Source organism: Rhinopithecus roxellana, chromosome 10, assembly GCF_007565055.1.
Source record: "Rhinopithecus roxellana isolate Shanxi Qingling chromosome 10, ASM756505v1, whole genome shotgun sequence".
Lineage (NCBI taxonomy): Eukaryota > Metazoa > Chordata > Mammalia > Primates > Cercopithecidae > Rhinopithecus > Rhinopithecus roxellana.
In genome coordinates this window covers 32,442,398-32,464,194 of record NC_044558.1, presented here as the reverse complement: position 1 = coordinate 32,464,194, position 21,797 = coordinate 32,442,398, and the positions used below count along the sequence as shown (strand labels likewise).

General features: G+C 37.8%; 1 protein-coding gene across 1 annotated transcript in view; it reads right to left on the bottom strand.

Annotated features, from left to right (window-relative positions):
* The window catches only part of TMTC2 (transmembrane O-mannosyltransferase targeting cadherins 2), a 453,316-nt gene that overhangs the window by 194,265 nt on the left and 237,254 nt on the right, over positions 1–21,797 (bottom strand). Inside the window, exon 4 of the mRNA XM_030939608.1 lies at positions 18,500–18,614. Coding sequence (XP_030795468.1) covers positions 18,500–18,614 — 115 coding nt within the window. The remainder of the gene's footprint in view (positions 1–18,499; positions 18,615–21,797) is intronic.

Below are 21,797 nucleotides of genomic sequence, written 5' to 3'. Positions count from 1 at the left end.
GGCCAACATGGTGAAACCCCATCTTTACTAAAAATACAAAAATTAGTCGGGTATGGTGGCACACATCTGTAATCCCAGCTACTCAAGAGAAGCGCTTGAACCTGGGAGGCAGAGGTTGCAGTGAGCCAAGATCATGACACTGCACTCCAGCCTGGGCAACAGAGTGTGACTCCATCTCAAAAAACAAAACAAAACAAAAACAACAACAAAAAATCATTAGCGCACATCAGTAGGTATACAATAACAATGGTCTCAGGAAGGGAATTTTACTGCTCTTATACTTTGTGGACAGTGAATGTTTCAAAGACATATATAATAGATAAAAGCTATGGAATCAATCAACATTCAGAATCAGATAAGAACACATGGCCAGTAATGCAAGCTAGAAAGGAAGTGGGTCAGACAAGTGGCAAGGACAGGACAAGGGGTCAGCAAACTTGAACTCTGTTGATTTATATCCATGCATTAGATTACTCATTAGTTTATTATCTAATTAATTAGCCCATTAGGTTATTAATCTACATATGCATGATTTAACTCATTAACTTATTAATTAATTTGCTAGTTTATTAACATATACACAGTTTGAAGTCTATGTGCCTGGTATTGTGCTAAGTGCTAGGGGAAAAGTGGTACATGGACACTGAGCCAGGTGTGGTGTCATGTGACTACAGTCCCAGCTACTTGGGAGGCTGAGGCAGGAAGATCATTTGAGTCCAGCAGTTCAAATCTAGCCTGGCAACACAGTGAGATCTCATCTTTTAAAAAAAGATAAGAAAGATAGATCTCCCTCCTAAATATCAGAATGCAACTAATACTTGGCTCTTTTTAATCTGGATATTAATATTTGTGATACCATGCTCCACTTTATATATATGATATCACGTTCCCTTTATATCATATTTATGTATTCTCCTTTATGGTATTTTGTGATACCATGTTCCTTTATATGGTATAGGACATGGTAACACAAATACCATAAATACTTGGTTCTCTATAATCTGGGTCATGTTAACATTTGTGATACTATGTTCCTTTATATAAAGAGGAACATGCTATCACAAATGTTAACATAGGCCGGGCGCGGTGGCTCAAGCCTGTAATCCCAGCACTTTGGGAGGCCGAGACGGGCGGATCACAAGGTCAGGAGATCGAGACCATCCTGGCTAACACAGTGAAACCCCGTCTCTACTAAAAAATACAAAAAACTAGCCGGGCGAGGTGGCGGGCGCCTGTAGTCCCAGCTACTCGGGAGGCTGAGGCAGGAGAATGGCGTGAACCAGGGAGGCGGAGCTTGCAGTGAGCTGAGATCTGGCCACTGCACTCCAGCCCGGGTGACAGAGCAAGACTCCGTCTCAAAAAAAAAAAAAAAAAAACAAATGTTAACATAATCCAGACTAAAAAGAGCCAAGTATTAGTGGCTTTGTGAGGTATCCAGAAACCTCCCCAGAAAGCGTTGCTTAAGCTGAGGAAAAAAAAAAAAAAAAAAACAGGATGTATAGGTATTAGGCAAAAAAGGTCGGTGGGGGGTAGGATAGAAAGATGTCATAAAGGGTGGAAAGAGATCTGAAGGGGAAGGAAAGAGAGAGAATGTTGCAGGCAGCACAAATAGTATGTGCAGAGGCCCGACCAGAGGAAAAGCAAGATAATATATTTGGGAAAACTCCAAGAAATAACCTTCTAATAAAAGTAAGACTTATGATACAAAAACAACAGCAAAAAATTGAAATTAGGCGTATCTAGAAATAAAATCTGAATAACTAGGAATGACCAATTTAAAATAGAATAAAAGAGAAAAAGATCTAATTCTCATTATTAAAAATAATTTCTAAAAATTATTTTTTTAGACCTCAAATATGTGAGACCTTTGAGAATCAAATACAAAATGTTAATAAATCTTGAAAATTGGGCCGGGCGTGGTGGCTCAAGCCTGTAATCCCAGCACTTTGGGAGGCCGAGACGGGCGGATCACGAGGTCAGGAGATCGAGACCATCCTGGCTAACATGGTGAAACCCCGTCTCTACTAAAAATACAAAAAAACTAGCTGGGCGAGGTGGCGGGTGCCTGTAGTCCCAGCTACTTGGGAGGCTGAGGCAGGAGAATCGCGGGAACCCGGGAGGTGGAGCTTGCAGTGAGCTGAGATCCCGCCACTGCACTCCAGTCTGGGCGACAGAGCGAGACTCTGTCTCAAAAAATAAATAAATAAATAAATAAATAAATAAATCTTGAAAATTGAAAGAAATGTAGAAATACATGTATCTCGCCAGGTGCGGTGGCTCATGCCTATAATCCCAGCACTTTGGGAGGCTGAGGCAGGTGGATCACCTGAGGTCGGGAGTTCGAGACCAGCCTGACCAACATGGAGAAACACCGTCTCTACTAAAAATACAAAATTAGCCGGGTGTGGTGGTGCATGCCTGTAATCCCAGCTATTCCTGAGGCCGAGGCAGGATAATCGCTTGAACCCGGGAGGCGGAGGTTGTTGTGAGCCAAGACCCTGCCATTGCACTCCAGCCTGGGTAACAAAAGCAAAACTATGTCTCAAAAAACAAAAAACAAAACAAAACAAAACAAAAAAAAACAAAAAACAAAAAACAAAAAAAAAACCACACACACACACAAGAAAGAAAAAGAAATACATGTGTCTGGAAGAGAAAATTCAAGAGTATAACAATGTCAACTCTCCTCACTTTAATACACAATCACTGCAAAACCAATGAAAACTCTAACCAGACTTATAATTAACTTAAGAAGTCTATGGGTCCAGTTCACATTGAAGATAAAATACATAGGAATAATCAAGAAGTGTGGGAAACAAATAACAAGGATGAGAGGTTTGCTTTTTAAAATATAAATTTCCTATAAATTATAGTAGATGAAACAGCTTGATTTCGACAGGGGTTACCAACAGAACAGAGTCCATAGCAATGAACAGTGTTTATATAGGGATTTATTCTAAGTGATAGGTAGCTGTCCAATAAATTGGATAGGTAAACTTACCCAATTTAGGTAAACTTATTCTAGGTGATAGGTAAGTATCCAATAAATTATAATGGGAATTTTAGTTTTCATTGGAAAAAAATTATACCTTAATACAAAAAATAAATGAATCCAGAGTAGACTGATGATCTAAACAAAAAGCAAACATAACTTTAAAACTACTCAAAAAATGTCCAATTTAAAAACATATTAGGCTGCAAATGGTCATTTTCAGAGAGACAAAATACAGAGGGTTTAAATAAGAGAACTTGGGGATTTTTTTCTATATAGAAATTAAAGTTGCACACACTAAATGCTTTAAGTAAAAATGATAGGTTAAAAATTAGTTGAAGATATATGCAAAATAGGTTTGTGTGCTTACACACAAGTTTTCAACCCTACGACTCATTAAAAAAAAAAAAAAAGCCTACACAATAGAAAACTAAGCAAGAAATATGAACAGTAAATTCCCAAGAAAATTACAAAGAGCCAATTAACATAAGAAAAATTACTCAACTCCACTTGTAATGAGAAAAATGGAAAATGAAGCAATATAGTTTTGAAATCATCCCACTGAGCATTCATTAATGTTGTTGATCTTAACACCTCCAATATGAACAACTTAAAATGAAGACGATTATACAAATTCTGACATATCTGCACACATGTAAAACAGTCAAAAATTAATAATGATTCATATATGCAGGGGAAAAAACTTGAACGTGTATACATAACCACACGTATAAATGCTTACCAAAAACGTGGTAAGATCTATACTGGAGGAGGAAAAGGATATGAGGAATCAATAATTGGGACGTCTAAGTTTTACTCCATATTCTTCAGTATTATTTGAATGTTTCACAAGAGCATATTTGTGTATTAATTGATACTTATCAATTAAAACAAAATGAACATTATGTACTAGGCGTCAGGCCTTGCTCTTGCCACATGAAAACACAGGTACCTGCAAGCTGCCCCACTTCATTCCAGGAATTAGTAAAGAGCCAGCTGAGATGTACACCAAGAGCACTGGTAACCTCAAGCCAACAGAATTATAACAAAATCTCTCAGTCTCATTCGCTCTATGTCAGACATGACCAACACTTCTGGGCAGTCCTGCTTGATAATCTTTCTGAAATTATCTATTTTGGGAGACCAATCGGCTTACCTCCCTCTATCCCCAACACATACTCCCCACTATCGAACTTGGCAGGAAATCCTGTCTCGAAGTATTACTTTTCCTTACATTTCCACCAGTCCTCATTTCTCATAGGCCAAACTCCGTTTTTAAAGTCTATGCCAAGTAGTCTCACCAGCTGTATCCTGTAATCTCTGACCTTTCAAATATTCTCAAAACCTGGCCCTGAATGTTCAAAAACATCTCTCATACTCTTATTAGGATTGAATCTAAAAAGGCCAGGCACACTGGCTCATGCCTGTAATCCCAGCACTTTGGGAGGCCGAGGCGGGTGGATCACCTCAGGTCAGGAGACCGAGACCATCCTGGCTAACATGGTGAAACCCCGTCTCTACTAAAAAAATACAAAAAACTAGCCGGGCGTGGCGGCGGGCGCCTGTAGTCCCAGCTACTCGGGAGGCTGAGGCAGGAGAATGGCGTAAACCCGGGAGGCGGAGCTTGCAGTGAGCTGAGATCCAGCCACTGCACTCCAGCCTGGGCGACAAAGCAAGACTCTGTCTCAAAAAAAAAAAAAAAAAAAAAAAAAAAAGAAAAAATCAGCCAGGTGTGGTGGTGGGTGCCTGTATCCCAGCTACTCAGGAGGCTGAGGCAGGAAAATTGCTTAAACCTGGAAGGTGGAGGTTGCAGTGAGCTGAGATCATGCCACTGCACTCCAACCTGGGGTGACAGTGTAAGACGCTGTCTCAAAAAAAAAAAAAAAAAAAAGGATTGAATCTATGGTGTCAATTCTTCACCACATATTTCTTTTATTGCTGTCTCAACCTAAACTACCTCTCCCTAAGAGATTTCTTGGTATCATTATATATATATATATATATATATATATATATATCTTATATATTATATATACATATATACACATAATGATAATATATAATATACACACACACACACATATATACACAGACATACATACACACATATATACACATGCACCACTGACATTTGTTCAAAATGTTAGCTTTTTAAAAGTCTTATTTGTCCCACTCTTTATTTTTTTTATTTTTTTATTTTTATTTTTTATTTTTTTATTATACTTTAACTTCTAGGGTACATGTGCATAACGTGCAGGTTTGTTACATATGTATACTTGTGCCATGTTGGTGTGCTGCACCCATCAACTCGTCAGCACCCATCAATTCGTCATTTATATCAGATATAACTCCCAATGCAATCCCTCCCCCCTCCCCCATCCCCATGATAGGCCCCAGTGTGTGAAGTTCCCCTTCCCGAGTCCAAGTGATGTCATTGTTCAATTCCCACCTATGAGTAAGAACAAGCGGTGTTTGGTTTTCTGTTCTTGTGATAGTTTGCTAACAATGATGGTTTCCAGCTGCATCCATGTCCCTACAAAGGACGCAAACTCATCCTTTTTTATGGCTGCATAATATTCCATGGTGTATATGTGCCACATTTTCTTAATCCAGTCTGTCACAGATGGACATTTGGGCTGATTCCAAGTCTTTGCTATTGTGAATAGTGCCGCAATAAACATACGTGTGCATGTGTCTTTATAGCAGCATGATTTATAATCCTTTGGGTATATACCCAGTAGTGGGATGGCTGGGTCATATGGTACATCTAGATCTAGATCCTTGACGAATCGCCATACTGTTTTCCACAATGGTTGAACTAGTTTACAATCCCACCAACAGTGTAAAAGTGTTCCTATTTCTCCACATCCTCTCCAGCACCTGTTGTTTCCTGACTTTTTAATGATTGCCATTCTAACTGGTGTGAGATGGTATCTCATTGTGGTTTTGATTTGCATTTCTCTGATGGCGAGTGATGATGAGCATTTTTTCATGTGTCTGTTGGATGTATGAATGTCTTCTTTTGAGAAATGTCTATTCATATCCTTTGCCCACTTTTTTATGGGGTTGTTTTTTTCTTATAAATTTGTTTGAATTCTTTGTAGATTCTGGATATTAGCCCTTTGTCAGATGAGTAGATTGCAAAAATTTTCTCCCATTCTGTAGGTTGCCTGTTCACTCTGATGGTAGTATCTTTTGCTGTGCAGAAGCTCTTTAGTTTAATGAGATCCCATTTGTCAATTTTGGCTTTGCTGCCGTTGCTTTTGGCGTTTTTGACATGAAGTCCTTGCCCATGCCTATGTCCTGAATGGTACTACCTAGATTTTCTTCTAGGGTTTTTATGGTATTACGTCTAACATTTAAGTCTCTAATCCATCTTGAATTAATTTTCGTATAAGGAGTAAGGAAAGGATCCAGTTTCAGCTTTCTACTTATGGCTAGCCAATTTTCCCAGCACCATTTATTAAATAAGGAATCCCTTCCCCATTTCTTGTTTCTCTCAGGTTTGTCAAAGATCAGATGGCTGTAGATGTGTGGTATTATTTCTGAGGACTCTGTTCTGTTCCATTGGTCTATATCTCTGTTTTGGTACCAGTACCATGCTGTTTTGGTTACTGTAGCCTTGTAGTATAGTTTGAACTCAGGTAGCGTGATGCCTCCAGCTTTGTTCTTTTGACTTAGGATTGTCTTGGCAATGTGGGCTCTTTTTTGGTTCCATATGAACTTTAAAGCAGTTTTTTCCAATTCTGTGAAGAAACTCATTGGTAGCTTGATGGGGATGGCATTGAATCTATAAATAACCTTGGGCAGTATGGCCATTTTCATGATATTGATTCTTCCTATCCATGAGCATGGTATGTTCTTCCATTTGTTTGTGTCCTCTTGTTTCACTGAACAGTGGTTTGTAGTTCTCCTTGAAGAGGTCCTTCACATCCCTTGTAAGTTGGATTCCTAGGTATTTTATTCTCTTTGAAGCAATTGTGAATGGAAGTTCATTCCTGATTTGGCTCTCTGTTTGTCTGTTACTGCCGTATAAGAATGCTTGTGATTTTTGCACATTAATTTTGTATCCTGAGACTTTGCTGAAGTTGCTTATGAGCTTAAGGAGATTTTGGGCTGAGACAATGGGGTTTTCTAAATATACAATCATGTCATCTGCAAACAGATGGTTTTCCTTCTTTTCCTAACTGGATACCCTTTATTTCTTTCTCTTGCCTGATTGCCCTAGCCAGAACTTCCAACACTATGTTGAATAGGAGTGGTGAGAGAGGGCATCCCTGTCTTGTGCCAGTTTTCAAAGGGAATTTTTCCAGTTTTTGCCCATTCAGTATGATATTGGCTGTGGGTTTGTCATAAATAGCTCTTATTATTTTGAGGTACGTTCCATCAATACCGAATTTATTGAGCGTTTTTAGCATGAAGGGCTGTTGAATTTTGTCAAAAGAATTTTCTGCATCTATTGAGACAATCACGTGGTTCTTGTCTTTGGTTCTGTTTATATGCTGGATTATGTTTATTGATTTGGGAATGTTGAACCAGCCTTGCATCCCAGGGATGAAGCCCACTTGATCATGGTGGATAAGCTTTTTGATGTGCTGCTGAATCCAGTTTGCCAGTATTTTATTGAGGATTTTTGCGTCGATGTTCATCAGGGATATTGGTCTAAAATTTTCTTTTTGTTGTGTCTCTGCCAGGCTTTGGTATCAGGATGATGTTGGCCTCATAAATTGAGTTAGGGAGGATTCCCTCTTTTTCTATTGATTGGAATAGTTTCAGAAGGAATGGTACCACCTCCTCTTTGTACCTCTGGAAGAATTCAGCTGTGAATCCATCTGGTCCTGGACTTTTTTTGGTTGGTAGGCTATTAATTATTGCCTCAATTTCATAGCCTGCTATTGGTCTATTCAGGGATTCAACTTCTTCCTGGTTTAGTCCTGGAAGAGTGTAAGTGTCCAGGAAATTATGCATTTCTTCTAGATTTTCTAGTTTATTTGCGTAGAGGTGTTTATAGTATTCTCTGATGGTAGTTTGTATTTCTGTGGGGTCGGTGGTGATATCCCCTTTATCATTTTTTATTGCATCTATTTGATTCTTCTCTCTTTTCTTCTTTATTAGTCTTGCTAGCGGTCTGTCAATTTTGTTGATTTTTTCAAAAAACCACCTCCTGGATTCATTGATTTTTTGGAGGTTTTTTGTGTCTCTATCTCCTTCAGTTCCTCTCTGATCTTAGTTATTTCTTGCCTTCTGCTAGCTTTTGAATGTGTTTGCTCTTGCCTCTCCAGTTCTTTTAATTGTGATGTTAGAGTGTCAATTTTAGATCTTTCCTGCTTTCTCTTGTGGGCATTTAGTGCTATAAATTTCCCTCTACACACTGCTTTACATGTGTCCCAGAGATTCTGGTATGTTGTATCTTTGTTCTCATTGGTTTCAAAGAACATCTTTATTTCTACCTTCATTTTGTTATGTACCCAGTTGTCATTCAGGAGCAGGTTGTTCAGTTTCCATGTAGTTGAGCAGTTTTGATTGAGTTTCTTAGTCCTGAGTTCTAGTTTGATTGCACTGTGGTCTGAGAGACAGTTTGTTATAATTTCTGTTCTTTTACATTTGCTGAGGAGTGCTTTATTTCCAATTATGTGGTCAATTTTGGAATAAGTGTGATGTGGTGCTGAGAAGAATGTATATTCTGTTGATTTGGGGTGGAGAGTTCTATAGATGTCTATTAGGTCCGCTTGGTGCAGAGATGAGTTCAATTCCTGGATACCCTTGTTAACTTTCTGTCTCGTTGATCTGTCTAATGTTGACAGTGGAGTGTTGAAGTCTCCCATTATTATTGTATGGGAGTCTAAGTCTCTTTGTAAGTCTCTAAGGACTTGCTTTATGAATCTGGGGGCCCCTGTATTGGGTGCATATATATTTAGGATAGTTAGCTCTTCCTGTTGAATTGATCCCTTTACCATTATGTAATGGCCTTCTTTGTCTCTTTTGATCTTTGATGGTTTAAAGTCTATTTTATCACAGACTAGGATTGCAACCCCTGCTTTTCTTTGTTCTCCATTTGCTTGGTAGATCTTCCTCCATCCCTTTATTTTGAGCCTATGTATGTCTCTGCATGTGAGATGGGTCTCCTGAATACAGCAGACTGATGGGTCTTGACTCTTTATCCAGTTTGCCAGTCTGTGTCTTTTAATTGGAGCATTTAGTCCATTAACATTTAAGGTTAATATTGTTATGTGTGACCTTGAACCTGCCATTATGATATTAACTGGTTATTTTGCTCGTTAGTTGATGCAGTTTCTTCCTAGCCTCGATGGTCTTTACATTTTGGCATGTTTTTGCAATGGGTGGTATCGATTGTTCCTTTCCATGTTTAGGGCTTCCTTCAGGGTCTCTTGTAAGGCAGGCCTGGTGGTGACAAAATCTCTAAGCATTTGCTTATCAGTAAAGGATTTTATTTCTCCTTCACTTATGAAACTTAGTTTGGCTGGATATGAAATTCTGGGTTTAAAATTCTTTTCTTTAAGAATGTTGAATATTGGCCCCCACTCTCTTCTGGCTTGTAGAGTTTCTGCCGAGAGGTCTGCTGTTAGTCTGATGGGCTTCCCTTTGTGGGTAACCCGACCTTTCTCTCTGGGTGCCCTTAAGTTTTTTTCCTTCATTTCAACTTTGGTGAATCTGGCAATTATGTGTCTTGGAGTTGCTCTTCTGGAGGAGTATCTTTGTGGCGTTCTCTGTATTTCCTGAATTTGAATGTTGGCCTGCCCTACTAGGTTGGGGAAGTTCTCCTGGATGATATCCTGAAGTGTTTTCCAACTTGGTTCCATTTTCCCCCTCACTTTCAGGCACCCCAATCAGACGTAGATTTGGTCTTTTTACATAATCCCATACTTCTTGCAGGCTTTGTTCATTTCTTTTTCTTCTTTTTTCTTTTGGTTTCTCTTCTCGCTTCATTTCATTCATTTGATCCTCAATCGCTGATACTCTTTCTTCCAGTTGATCGAGTCGGTTACTGAAGCTTGTGCATTTGTCACGTATTTCTCGTGTCATGGTTTTTATCTCTGTCATTTCATTTATGACCTTCTCTGCATTAATTATTCTAGCTCTCAATTCTTCCACTCTTTTTTCAAGATTTTTAGTTTCTTTGCGCTGGGTACGTAATTCCTCCTTTAGCTCTGAGAAGTTTGATGGACTGAAGCCTTCTTCTCTCATCTCGTCAAAGTCATTCTCTGACCAGCTTTGATCCGTTGCTGGTGATGAGCTGCGCTCCTCTGCAGGGGGAGATGCGCTCTTATTTTTTGAATTTCCAGCTTTTCTGCCCTGCTTTTTCCCCATCTTTGTGGTTTTATCTGCCTCTGGTCTTTGATGGTGGTGATGCACTGATGGGGTTTTGGTACAGGTGTTCTTCCTGTTTGATAGTTTTCCTTCTAATAGTCAGGACCCTCAGCTGTAGGTCTGTTGGAGATTGCTTGAGGTCCATTCCAGACCCTGTTTGCCTGGGTATCAGCAGCAGAGGTTGCAGAAGATAGAATATTGCTGAACAGCGAGTGTACCTGTCTGATTCTTACTTTGGAAGCTTCCTCTCAGGGGGTACTACACCCTGTGAGGTGTGGGGTGTCAGACTGCCCCTAGTGGGGGATGTCTCCCAGTTAGGCTACTCAGGGGTCAGGGACCCACTTGAGCAGGCAGTCTGTCCGTTCTCAGATCTCAACCTCCGTGTTGGGAGATCCACTGCTCTCTTCAAAGCTGTCAGAGAGAGTCATTCGGGTCTCCACAGGCCTCTGCTGCTTCCCCTGTTGTTTTTTAGCTGTGCCCTGTCCCCAGAGGTGGAGTCTACAGAGACAGGCAGGTTTCCTTGAGCTGCTGTGAGCTCCACCCAGTTCGAGCTTCCCAGTGGCTTTGTTTACCTACTTAAGCCTCAGCAATGGCGGGCGCCCCTCCCCCAGCCTCGCTGCTGCCTTGTGGTTAGATCACAGACTGCTGTGCTAGCAATGAGGGAGGCTCCGTGGCCGTGGGACCCTCCGGGCCAGGTGTGGGTATAACCTCCTGGTGTGCCCGTTTGCTTCAAGCGCAGTATTGGGGTGGGAATTACCCAGTTTTCCAGGTGTTGTGTGTCTCAGTTCGCCTGGCTAGGAAAAGGGATTCCCTTCCCCATTGCGCTTCCCAGGTGAGGCAATGCCTCGCCCTGCTTCAGCTCTCGCTGGTCGGGCTGCAGCAGCTGACCAGCACTGACTGTCCGGCACTCACCAGTGAGACGACCCCAGTACCTCAGTTGAAAATGCAGAAATCACCGGTCTTCTGTGTCGCTCGCGCCGGGAGTTGGAGACTCGAGCTGTTCCTATTTGGCCATCTTGCTCCGCCCCCCTGTCCCACTCTTTCACTCTCTCCATTAAAAATTCCTGGCTGGGCCCTCTCTCTTTTACACTGAAGCTACTAATAGGGAGGTAAGGAGATGTGATGGGTTGAATCATGTCCCCCTCACCCCCGCAAAAGGTATGTTGAAGTCCTAACCTCTACTGTTTCAGAATGTGACCTTGTTTGGAAACAGGATCATTACAGATGTAATTCAATATTATAGGTAGGCCCCAATCCAGTATGACTGATGTCCTTTTCAGAAGATGGCCATGTGAAGATAGAAATACACAACATCATGTGACAATGAAGTCAGAGACTGGAATTACGCAGCTGCAAGACAAGAAATGCTAAAGATCACCAAGAAACCACAAGAAAAAGGCAAGGAAGGATTCTTTCACAGGTTTCAGAGGGAACATGGCCCTGCCAACACCTTGACTTCGAATTTCTAGTCTTCAGATCTGTGAAATGATAAATTTCTATTTTAAGCTATGTACCTTGTGGTATTTTTGTTACAGCAGTCCTAGGAAACTAACACAGGAGTCACCCCTAATATAAATGTGTTTGTTTCTGAAACTGCAAGAAAATGAAACAAATGTCTATTTCAAGAAAGCTCTTTATAAGGCAGAAGTGTTTAGTGATAATGATCAAAATATACTTACATAATTCAAAGAATGTGGTTTTCCTAATACTCATTACTAGTCTTATCACTTATTGAAAAATGGGATATATTCTGCTCTGATACGGATTTCATAACTTATTTAAAAGATCAGTGCAATTGGAAATTTTCTAGGTATGCAGGATATAATAATGAATAAGAAAATGTCATTACCCCAAGAAGCTGAATATTAACGGAAATGGTCACTATGCTTCAACACTAAATGTAGTAATTACTACTAACTTTGGACAGATATTTATTATGACACAGAATTATTTATTTATTCCTAGTTTATTTATAAGTTTGCTTTCCAAGGTAGCTGCTGATCAAATGCCTTCTTGGCATTTCTAGAAATGATATTTTTTAATCCTCTGACTTTTTAAATTGAAAGAGTATAGTAATTTAATTGCAATATTAAATATCCCACCATAAATCTTAGACTATCTGGTAATGGTGTTTAAATCTTTAATATGGGCTACATCCACTATATTAATTTTAAGACATGTATATACATTTGTATTTGTTGTGTAACTGGCCTTTTGTGGGTTGTATGGTTCTTGTTTATTTGCTTTTTGTTCTGTTTTGTTGTTGTTGTTGTCCTTGTGTGTATAGGTGTGTTAAATGTAGTCAGCTACTTTGTAATCAGTTTTATCTAGCTTAATAAAAAACACATAAGAAGTCCAACGATTGCATGAAATATCACTTCATCAAAGATTTGACAGAACTCACTTGTGAGATGCCTTGACTCAGTTCCTTGTTGAGATAATTCCTTAATATTGTTTCCAAAGTTTTCCAAGGTTTTTGATCGAGACTGCCTATCTCTTCTTGGGCCAAATTGACCATTAATATTTTCCAGGAAGAAGTACATATATTAGTAGGATTTTCATATATATTATTAGTGTTTTATTATTTTAAGCATATATCCAGTTATAACTCTTTTCTCATTCTTAAAATTGTATATTTGAGATTTTATAATTTGCCCTGTATTAGCCTTACCCAGAGCTGCTGATCTTCCAGAGAACAAGATCTTAGATTATGCATTACTTCCTATTGTTTCTCTGCGTTCCGATTTATTTATATTTTCTCTTTACTTCTCTTAAATTTTTAGTTTATTTTCTTGCTCATTTATTAGCTTCTCGGATTGGGTATTTACTCAGATTCTTACAACACAGAACAAAATGACAACTAACTTACAGTAGCAAAATTTCTATCATCAACAGACATAATTCTTCCATTAGGTAAGATAATCAAGAATTGACTATAGCATGTCAAATTCATCTGCATTCTGAAATCTAATTCCTAATACAATATTTAATGTTCTATTGAATTACCATTTTAAATATCATTTGGAACAGACCGAAACAAATCCATAACAACGAAAGGACATTGACTATTTCTTAGCCTAAAAATCAATTATATTTCACATTGCAGTGAGTGGTGTAGTGAAGAAGTTGAAAGTGAACTCTATACTTATAAAACTAGACAGTGTAAATCACTGAGCATGATTCATCTACTTTGTCTCTGAAAATGTATTATACGTGAAAAGACAAACCAACATCATAATGCAAATCTATTAAACCTGGTCTTAATAATTTCTTGTATGAAATAACAGATTTTAGTAAATTTGACAATATGAATAAAAGGCTAAATACAAGGCTGTACAATAAATGCATGATATCTATTGTTATTAAGAATAGAATTAAGTACTGTTTAAATTTCATATTATGTAACTACTGTCTGTAAGCATGGATTCAAATGATATCAAACGACGTTATACTTAATAGATTTAGAATTAAAAATGCCTTCTGTAGCACTCTCCTTGAAGGCAACTCTTAGCACAGGTGTGCAAATCCAATGATTTTTTTTAACAAAATTCTATACCATGAATTCAGTAAACTCACTAACAGTTACTAAAACCTTATATTCTCTAATATATTTAATTCTAAATATTTTATTTCTCTATGTAAAGGTTATTTTTTTCTAAATTTGAAACATATATATTGAGGCTTTTTTCCCAAACCTTTGGTTTATTTCTGCCTAAAGAAATACCACAATGAGATACCATCTCACGCCAGTTAGAATGACAATCACTAAAAAGTCAGGAAACAACAGATGCTGGAAAGGATATGGAGAAATAGCAACGCTTCTACACTGTTGGTGGAGTGTAAATTAGTTCAACCACTGTGGAAGACAGTGTGGCGATTCCTCAAGGATCTAGAACCAGAAATATCATTTGACCCATTACTAGGTATATATCCAAAGGATTATAAATCATTCTACTATAAAGACACATGTGCAAGTATGTTTACTGCAGCAGTATTCACAATAGCAAAGACTTGGAACAATCCCAAATGCCCAACAATTATAGACTGGATAAAGAAAATGTGGCACATATACACTACAGAATACTATGCAGTCATAAAAAAGGATGAGTTCATGTCCTTCACAGGGACATGGATGAAGCTGGAAACCATAATTCATAGCAAACTAACACTGGAACAGAAAACCAAATACCACATGTTCTCACTCATAAGTGGGAGTTGAACTATGAGAACACATGGACACAGGGAGGGGAATATCACACACTGGGGCCTGTTGGGTGTTGGGGGCTAGGGGAGGGATAGCATTAGCAGAAATACCTAATGTAGATGACAGGTTGATGGGTTCAGCAAACCACCATGGTACATGTATACCTATGTAACAAACCTGCACGTTCTGCACATATATGCCAGAACTTAAAGTATAATAAAAATATATTTAAAAAAGAAATACAAGTGTTGCACGGATACAAAGTCAGAATGTCTTAGGTTCATATATTGGCTCCTCTGTTTACTTTCTGTGTAACCTCAGACACACTACCTCTGAGTCTCAGTTTCCTTGTGTTATAGGCTTCCTTTGAAGAAAAACTATGGTAACGTATGTAAAGAACTAAGAAGAACATTTAGCACACAGAGGTAATTGAAGCTACTGCTACTAAAGAAAAACAATTAAAATTATCCCATCATTTTACAAACATGGAATATAACTCTTTGTGTGTACCTCTTGGATATAACTTGATTTCATTCCTGAAAAATGCTGTCCTCAAATATTTATGATCTTATAAGGTAATGTTCCTTAAATTTCAGATATAAATCTACATAACTCATACTATTGCTTACTTTATATTTTCCAAGATCATTCCTATTTTTCCTCTATCTTTACCTATAACAATATTCATATGTGCTACTTAGATGTAGTACATATGTTACTATATATATATATTACATATATTACATTGAGTAATAAATGTACATGTATTACGCTGAGGGCCTAACAGAAGCTTACAATTCCCAAAACCTTCTAAAATGTATGAACAAATGTAGGTATTCCACGCCAATTAACACAAATGGTTTGTTCTATGCCTCTGTCATAAACATCTTTAAAAGACATAACTGTAACTGATGAAAGGACAAGTGATTAATGCATGCTACTATCTCAAAGAGGTATTATCACGTTATATGTCCTAGAAAGACTGAGAAAAGCAATTTCCTTCTCTTTTAGGAGTTAAGATAGAACAAGGAGTAACTTCCGTACACCAGAGAAAATTATGTATATCTCAAAACTAAAATTTGCTCTTTAACAGTCTCTAAACTTTCTATGAGAAAACTTTTCTTTTTTCTACCTATGCAAATAAGTAGAAAAAATGTTTGTTCCTATAAATATGATACCAAACTTATTTATAATATTATATATTGCAAAAGTGCATTTTTTAAAATATTTGATTTAAAATCATTGAAAAATTTACCTATTGTAAAATAGAATTATTGATATCAGAATTCTGTCAAAGCCAATACTTTCAAATCATTGCCAGTATTTCTTGTGGAATTTAAGCTTCTCCATTTAGGGTGACAGATAAGTGTGGCTTAAAGACCCAACATATTAGTAAAAAATATTGTGGAACTATATTTGGCACTTATGACATAACCCATTTCCAACAATTAGGGGGAAAAACTGATCTTGCCAATAACCACTTTTCCAGCAAAGACTTTTCACTAGGGTTTGGGAAGGTCAATTCATATGCTGGCATGATTTACATATGCATCCAGAGACAGACAAAGTCTTAAGATATAATTTTAAAATTGCATGTCAAGTGAAATTTTCTAATTGAATACATTTCTCTTCTCAGTAAAGAATAAACCTGGATAAATGCTTTGAATCCTTGTCCAACAGGTATCGCAAAGAGGTGGGCAGCATTTTAACCATGGACTATGGATAAGACAGAGAGAAATATTTCAATGAAGAGGTGTTGGTTGTTCAGCTTACTTTTCTTCCAAAAATGTATGAAGGATGGGAGCCAGAAAAGCAATATCCCATACTGCAAGGCAAGAGGCCCCTCTGACATCACTTTCAGATGCAAAAAGTGTAAAGAACATATGTATGAATATATTAAACTCATAGGGTTCTTTTTCATAAAATACAAATAATATTAATAAAAATATAGCAAAATAACACTATTTAGATGAAGAGGACTTAAGCCTTTGTAGGAGTACCTAGATATATATTTTCATTCAAGAAAAGAAACAGATACAAATTGAAATTAGTTCAGCAAAGAAGATGGTAAGACACATGGTGAAACAAGACACAGAAGAGAGTAGGTAGAAGGAACAGTATACTGGAGCAGGTGTGCTTCATGTGAAAGAATTCCAAGTGACAAAGAGAAAATTACATACTGTGCAAGCCAACACAAAACATATCTGCTGACCTAATTCAGACCACAGGCCGCTAGATTGGGATCCCAGTATTAAAGCCTACGAGGTTAAAAACAACGGCAACGTATGAACAAAAAATTAAAGCAGAGCTTATCCTGTCTGCTTTCCCTTAAATATCTAGATTTTTTTTTTTATTTTTAGTTACCTTTTATTTTAAAGTATCTGTGCCTTTAGACTTAGCCAACACAAAAGATTCAGGTAACCAGAGCATAAATACATATTTTAAAAGTTTACAGATTAGCTTGATGCTGTCAATATCACACAGCATTCATTAAACTCAAGCAGCAAGCATCTTATTTTTCCTAGGATCAGTCATCTTACTATAGAGAACTGGTCTGCCTCCATTCCATTCCAACTCTGGAAGTGCTGTCAATGGAAGTGACTCATTGCCCCTCCCACATCACTCAGTGTTTCAACCAAGAGAGGGCACAGGACTGCAGGAGGGTCAGTCCAACAACTTTTTCCGGGATTAACACAGACCCTGAGACAAAACAGTCCTCTTTCCTTCTGAGATTGAGAAGAATAAGGATGCCATCTATATCCACAAAGGCACAGGAGTCATCTTTCCCATTGTTATAGAGTACCACAGAAAATGGAGCAAACCCAGAAGAAACCAGAGCCACAAAATGGAGAAACATTCCTGAAACACAATCAGGCACTAGATCTAACTAGGCCTGCATCTAGTAAATCCAGGAATTTCCAGTTAGGGGAGTTTATGCATTCTCTGGTGTGTTCAGGCAAGCTTAAACTGGATTTCTGTTACTTATAAACAAAATGTTCTCATAAATATAAGAGACAAAGAAGATACTTGAGTTTGTTTTGCATTTATCTACTCACATCTCATTGTACCAGCTAGGACTGTCCACTCAATGAACAAAACCAGTTTTTCCCCTAGGGATTTTTCTAACCCAACATATAATAATATCCTAAATTATCCCAACCTCACTGATAATCATCAGTGCCTACGAAGAGGAAAACAAAAAAGAACCATGACCTTACTCACTCACTTTTCTAGTGTAGCACATATTCTATATATACTTTGATATGGCAATTTTTTTTAATGGAAGACAAAATCTATCATTAATAATCAAGGCTGGGCACAGTGGTTCACACCTATAATCCCAGCACTTTGTGGGGTAAGGCAAGAGAACTGCTTCAGGCCAGGAGTTAGGCACCAGTCTGGGCAATATAGTGAGTCCCCATCTCTACAAAAAAATTTAAAAATTAGCCATGCATGGTGACAAGCACCTGCAGTCTTAGCTCTTTGGGAGGCTAAGGCAGAAGGATTGCTTGAGCTCAGGAGTTTGAGGCTGCAGCAAGCTATGACAGTGTCTCTGAACTCTAGCCCAGGCCACAGAGTGAAATACTGTCTCAAAAAATTAATAATGCTAATAATCAACACATGATTTACATAACTCTTATACGTAATAGGCTTATTTTATGAACTCATCTAAGTATTAATTGAACAAACATTTTAAGAACTAAAAAATATTTAAACCAATGTTTATGTAACATGGCATACCACTTCCAAAAAATTCAGGCGTAACATATAAGTACACATGAATATTGATGATGTGGTCCAAAACAAAGAAATCACAACCACTATCCACCTAATAGTCTCAGAAGCATGATTAACAAAAAGACCATTTCAGTACAAGAGCTATCATCATCTCCATTTCCCGCAGTTAAATCAATAGTCCCTCTTACTGCAGGTTTCAAAGATGAACCAAACCAGAGAAAGCAAGGCATACTCACAAATTATAAAGCATGTCAGCCATGTTGCTGCGGTAATACAAAGCATTTCTATAGGCGCTTTCAGCTTCTGAAATTTTGCTCTGACTCTTCAGAACATTTCCAAGGTTACCCCATGCTGCCAAGAAGAAAAAGAAATTCTCAGACTGAACATCAATCCAATTATACATGACATAATATCAGGCCATCAGGAAGTAGTACCACAGGGAGAGAAAACCATCCTAAAACATTTTTAAGAAAGAAAATTTATTTCCTTTATATTCTAACATTTCATCAAGCCAGGAGATTAAATATAATCAAAGTCCTAAAAAGTTAAAGTAATTATTATGTCTCAAAGCAGATATACATATACAGTTCATCATAAGGCCAAGAACAATGTTATCTTAAGATCACCTACAAAGGCTTCATGCTCTTCCAGATTTCAGTAGGGGTCTTCATGGTCTGAAATTATTGTATACTTACTGGGCCAGAAACTGCAAGAAATGATCTTAAAATAAACAAATATTTCATTCAAGTATGAAAAAACTGATAAATGGCATAGAAGATCTGGAGATGAAAAGCAAAAAAACTAAACAAGATCAAAGCTATAAAGAAGCTTACCAGGCATCAGAATACATCAATAAAACATTATAGATATAATGTTCTTTTGTACTCTTTCTTCTTATGAGCTCACTTCCCTGAAAATAGCTATTTCTACACTTAATCATGTTGAAAATTAAATATATTTTCTGTGTACCCTCTTTGTTCTCCCCAAATAATAGTAATTTTTCAAAATTAAAAATAACAAAAGGCACAGCACCAATAATTGCCCCCATAGTACGGCTCTCCAATGAACTTTGCCCTCAAACTTGGCTGCTTCTCTTGCCTTCTTACTTCTCCACAAGGAGATGGGGTATTGAGTCCTGAAAGCAGAGTCCCCCAGCAAATGATAGAGATGAGAAGAAGGGTCATGTGTGTTGATATATTTACTTGGGTGACTACTGATTGTACCTGAAAAATGAAAGGGTTTTGAGTTATTAATTTTAATGTAAAAAAGAGTACAGAATCTTTCAATCTCAGATTTGCCTGTGTGCCTCTAAGAAATTTAAAACTCCTGTGCTTCAGTTTACTTTATCTGTAAACTGGGAAAATAGTGTCTCATCTGTTTCATGATGAAGATGAAGATTAATATACACAAGCTGTTTAAGGCAGTGTCTGAGGTTGGGCACGATGGCTTGCACCTGTACTAGCACTTGGGGAGGCCGATGAGGCGAGCGGATTGTTTGGGCTCAGGAAGAGTTTGAGACCAGTCTGGGCAACATGGTGAAACCCCATCTCAACAAAAAATACAGAAATTAGCTTGGCATATTAGCACATGCCTGCAGTCCCAGCTACTTGGGAGGCTGAGATGTAATGAATGCTTGAGCCCACAGAGTCGAGCCCATAGAGTCGAGGCTACAGTGAGACATGATCACGCCACTGCACTCAAGCCTGGACGACAGAGTGAGACCCTCTCTCAAAAAAATAAAACAAAACAAAATAAAAAAAACAAAGACAGTGCCTGAAACATGGTAAACACTCAATAAATATTGCTATTATCATTAATATTATTGTGGTTGATACTCTTTACAATTTACAGTAGTTAAGCATTTCTTACAAAAATAACATTAAATACAATGCACTTTATGGCCTTATGTTATCTACAGAGAATACTAATCCTTCAGTTTGCAATGTCATATACCTTCTTTGCTTCCAATGGAAAACAGGGGAAAGGCACTGAACTCACAATTATGCAATAGCTAATAGTGCCATATACCATGCCACACACTTGACATATATCATCTCACCGAGCTCTCAACACAGTTCCTAAGTGCCCATTCCCCAGATGAGGAGACAGAGGCACTAAAGAATTTGTTTGTTTGTTTGTTTGTTTATTTATTTATTTATTTATTTATTTGAGACAGAGTCTTGCTCATCACCCAGGCTGGAGTACAGTGGCGCCATCTCGGCTCACTGCAACCTCCTCCTCCCGGGTTCATGCCATTCTCCTGCCTCAGCCTCCTGAGTAGCTGGGACTACCAGCGCCACCACCACACCTGGCTAATTTTTTGTATTTTAAGTAGAGACGGTGTTTCACCGTGTTAGCCAGGATGGTCTCGATCTCCTGACCTCCTGATCTGCCAGCCTCGGCCTCCTACAGTGCTGGGATTACAGGCAAGAGCCACCACGCCCGGAGGCGCTAAAGAATTTGTAAAGTTAATACTGAAGTGTTAGAGCAAAAACTCTAATCCGACACTGGCTGTTTGCAAACTTTTTCTCCCCTGACCTAACATTTTCATACCACATTTCATCTTTCACTGCAAACCAACATTCACATACCAACATTCACATAGGCCTCGGCATTATGAGTCCATAGAAAATTGTATCCTTTAAATTAAGAGACAAAATAGTGTAAAGTATTGTCAAATTAAACTACTAAATGAAAAGAAAATAAAAAGTAGGAAAACAGTAAAATAAATTATAATTGTCTTCAAACATAATAGGCGTAATACCATACGTATTCTATACCACAAATTAATAAGATACGCCTCTATGGAAATTTTTAATCATTAGGCAATGTTAAAACCCCTATTCCTCCCAAAGTTCTGCTCTGATTGTGTGATTAGTAAAACAGAATATATTGACATTGGAATCTCTCTGAGAAATGCATTCAAATGTTAACTGAAACACCAGGAAATCCTCATTATAATGGTATCCCATTTTGTTAGTAGTCCTAGATCATAGATGATTTAAAAAACTAATACAAAGACATACCTTTGAATATTTTAAGACATACTTTCAGCGAAAGAAACTGATTTCTTTAGATACTTACATCTCAAATAAATAATAAACTAATAAGTGCTTCTCTTGTTGACAACAGACATATACAGGAATATCGTGGAGATGTTGTGGGTGTAGGTCCAGACCACCAAAATAAAGTGAGTATCACAATGAAGTGAGTCACATTTTTTTTTGGTTTTCTAGTGCATATAAAAGTTGTATTTACACAATAATATTGTCTAATAAGTGTGCAATAGCATGATGTCTAAAAAACAATGACATATCTTAATTAAAAAATACTTTATTGCTAAAAAATGCTAACAATAATCTGAGCCCTTGGTGAATCTTAATCTTTGGTCTGGTGGAGGGTCTTGCCTTAACACTGATGGCTGCTGACTGGTAAGGGTGATGGTTGCTGAAGGCTGGAGTGGCTGTGACAATTTCTTAAAATAAGACAAAATAAAGTCTAGCATATCAATTAACTCTTCCTTTCATGAAAGAC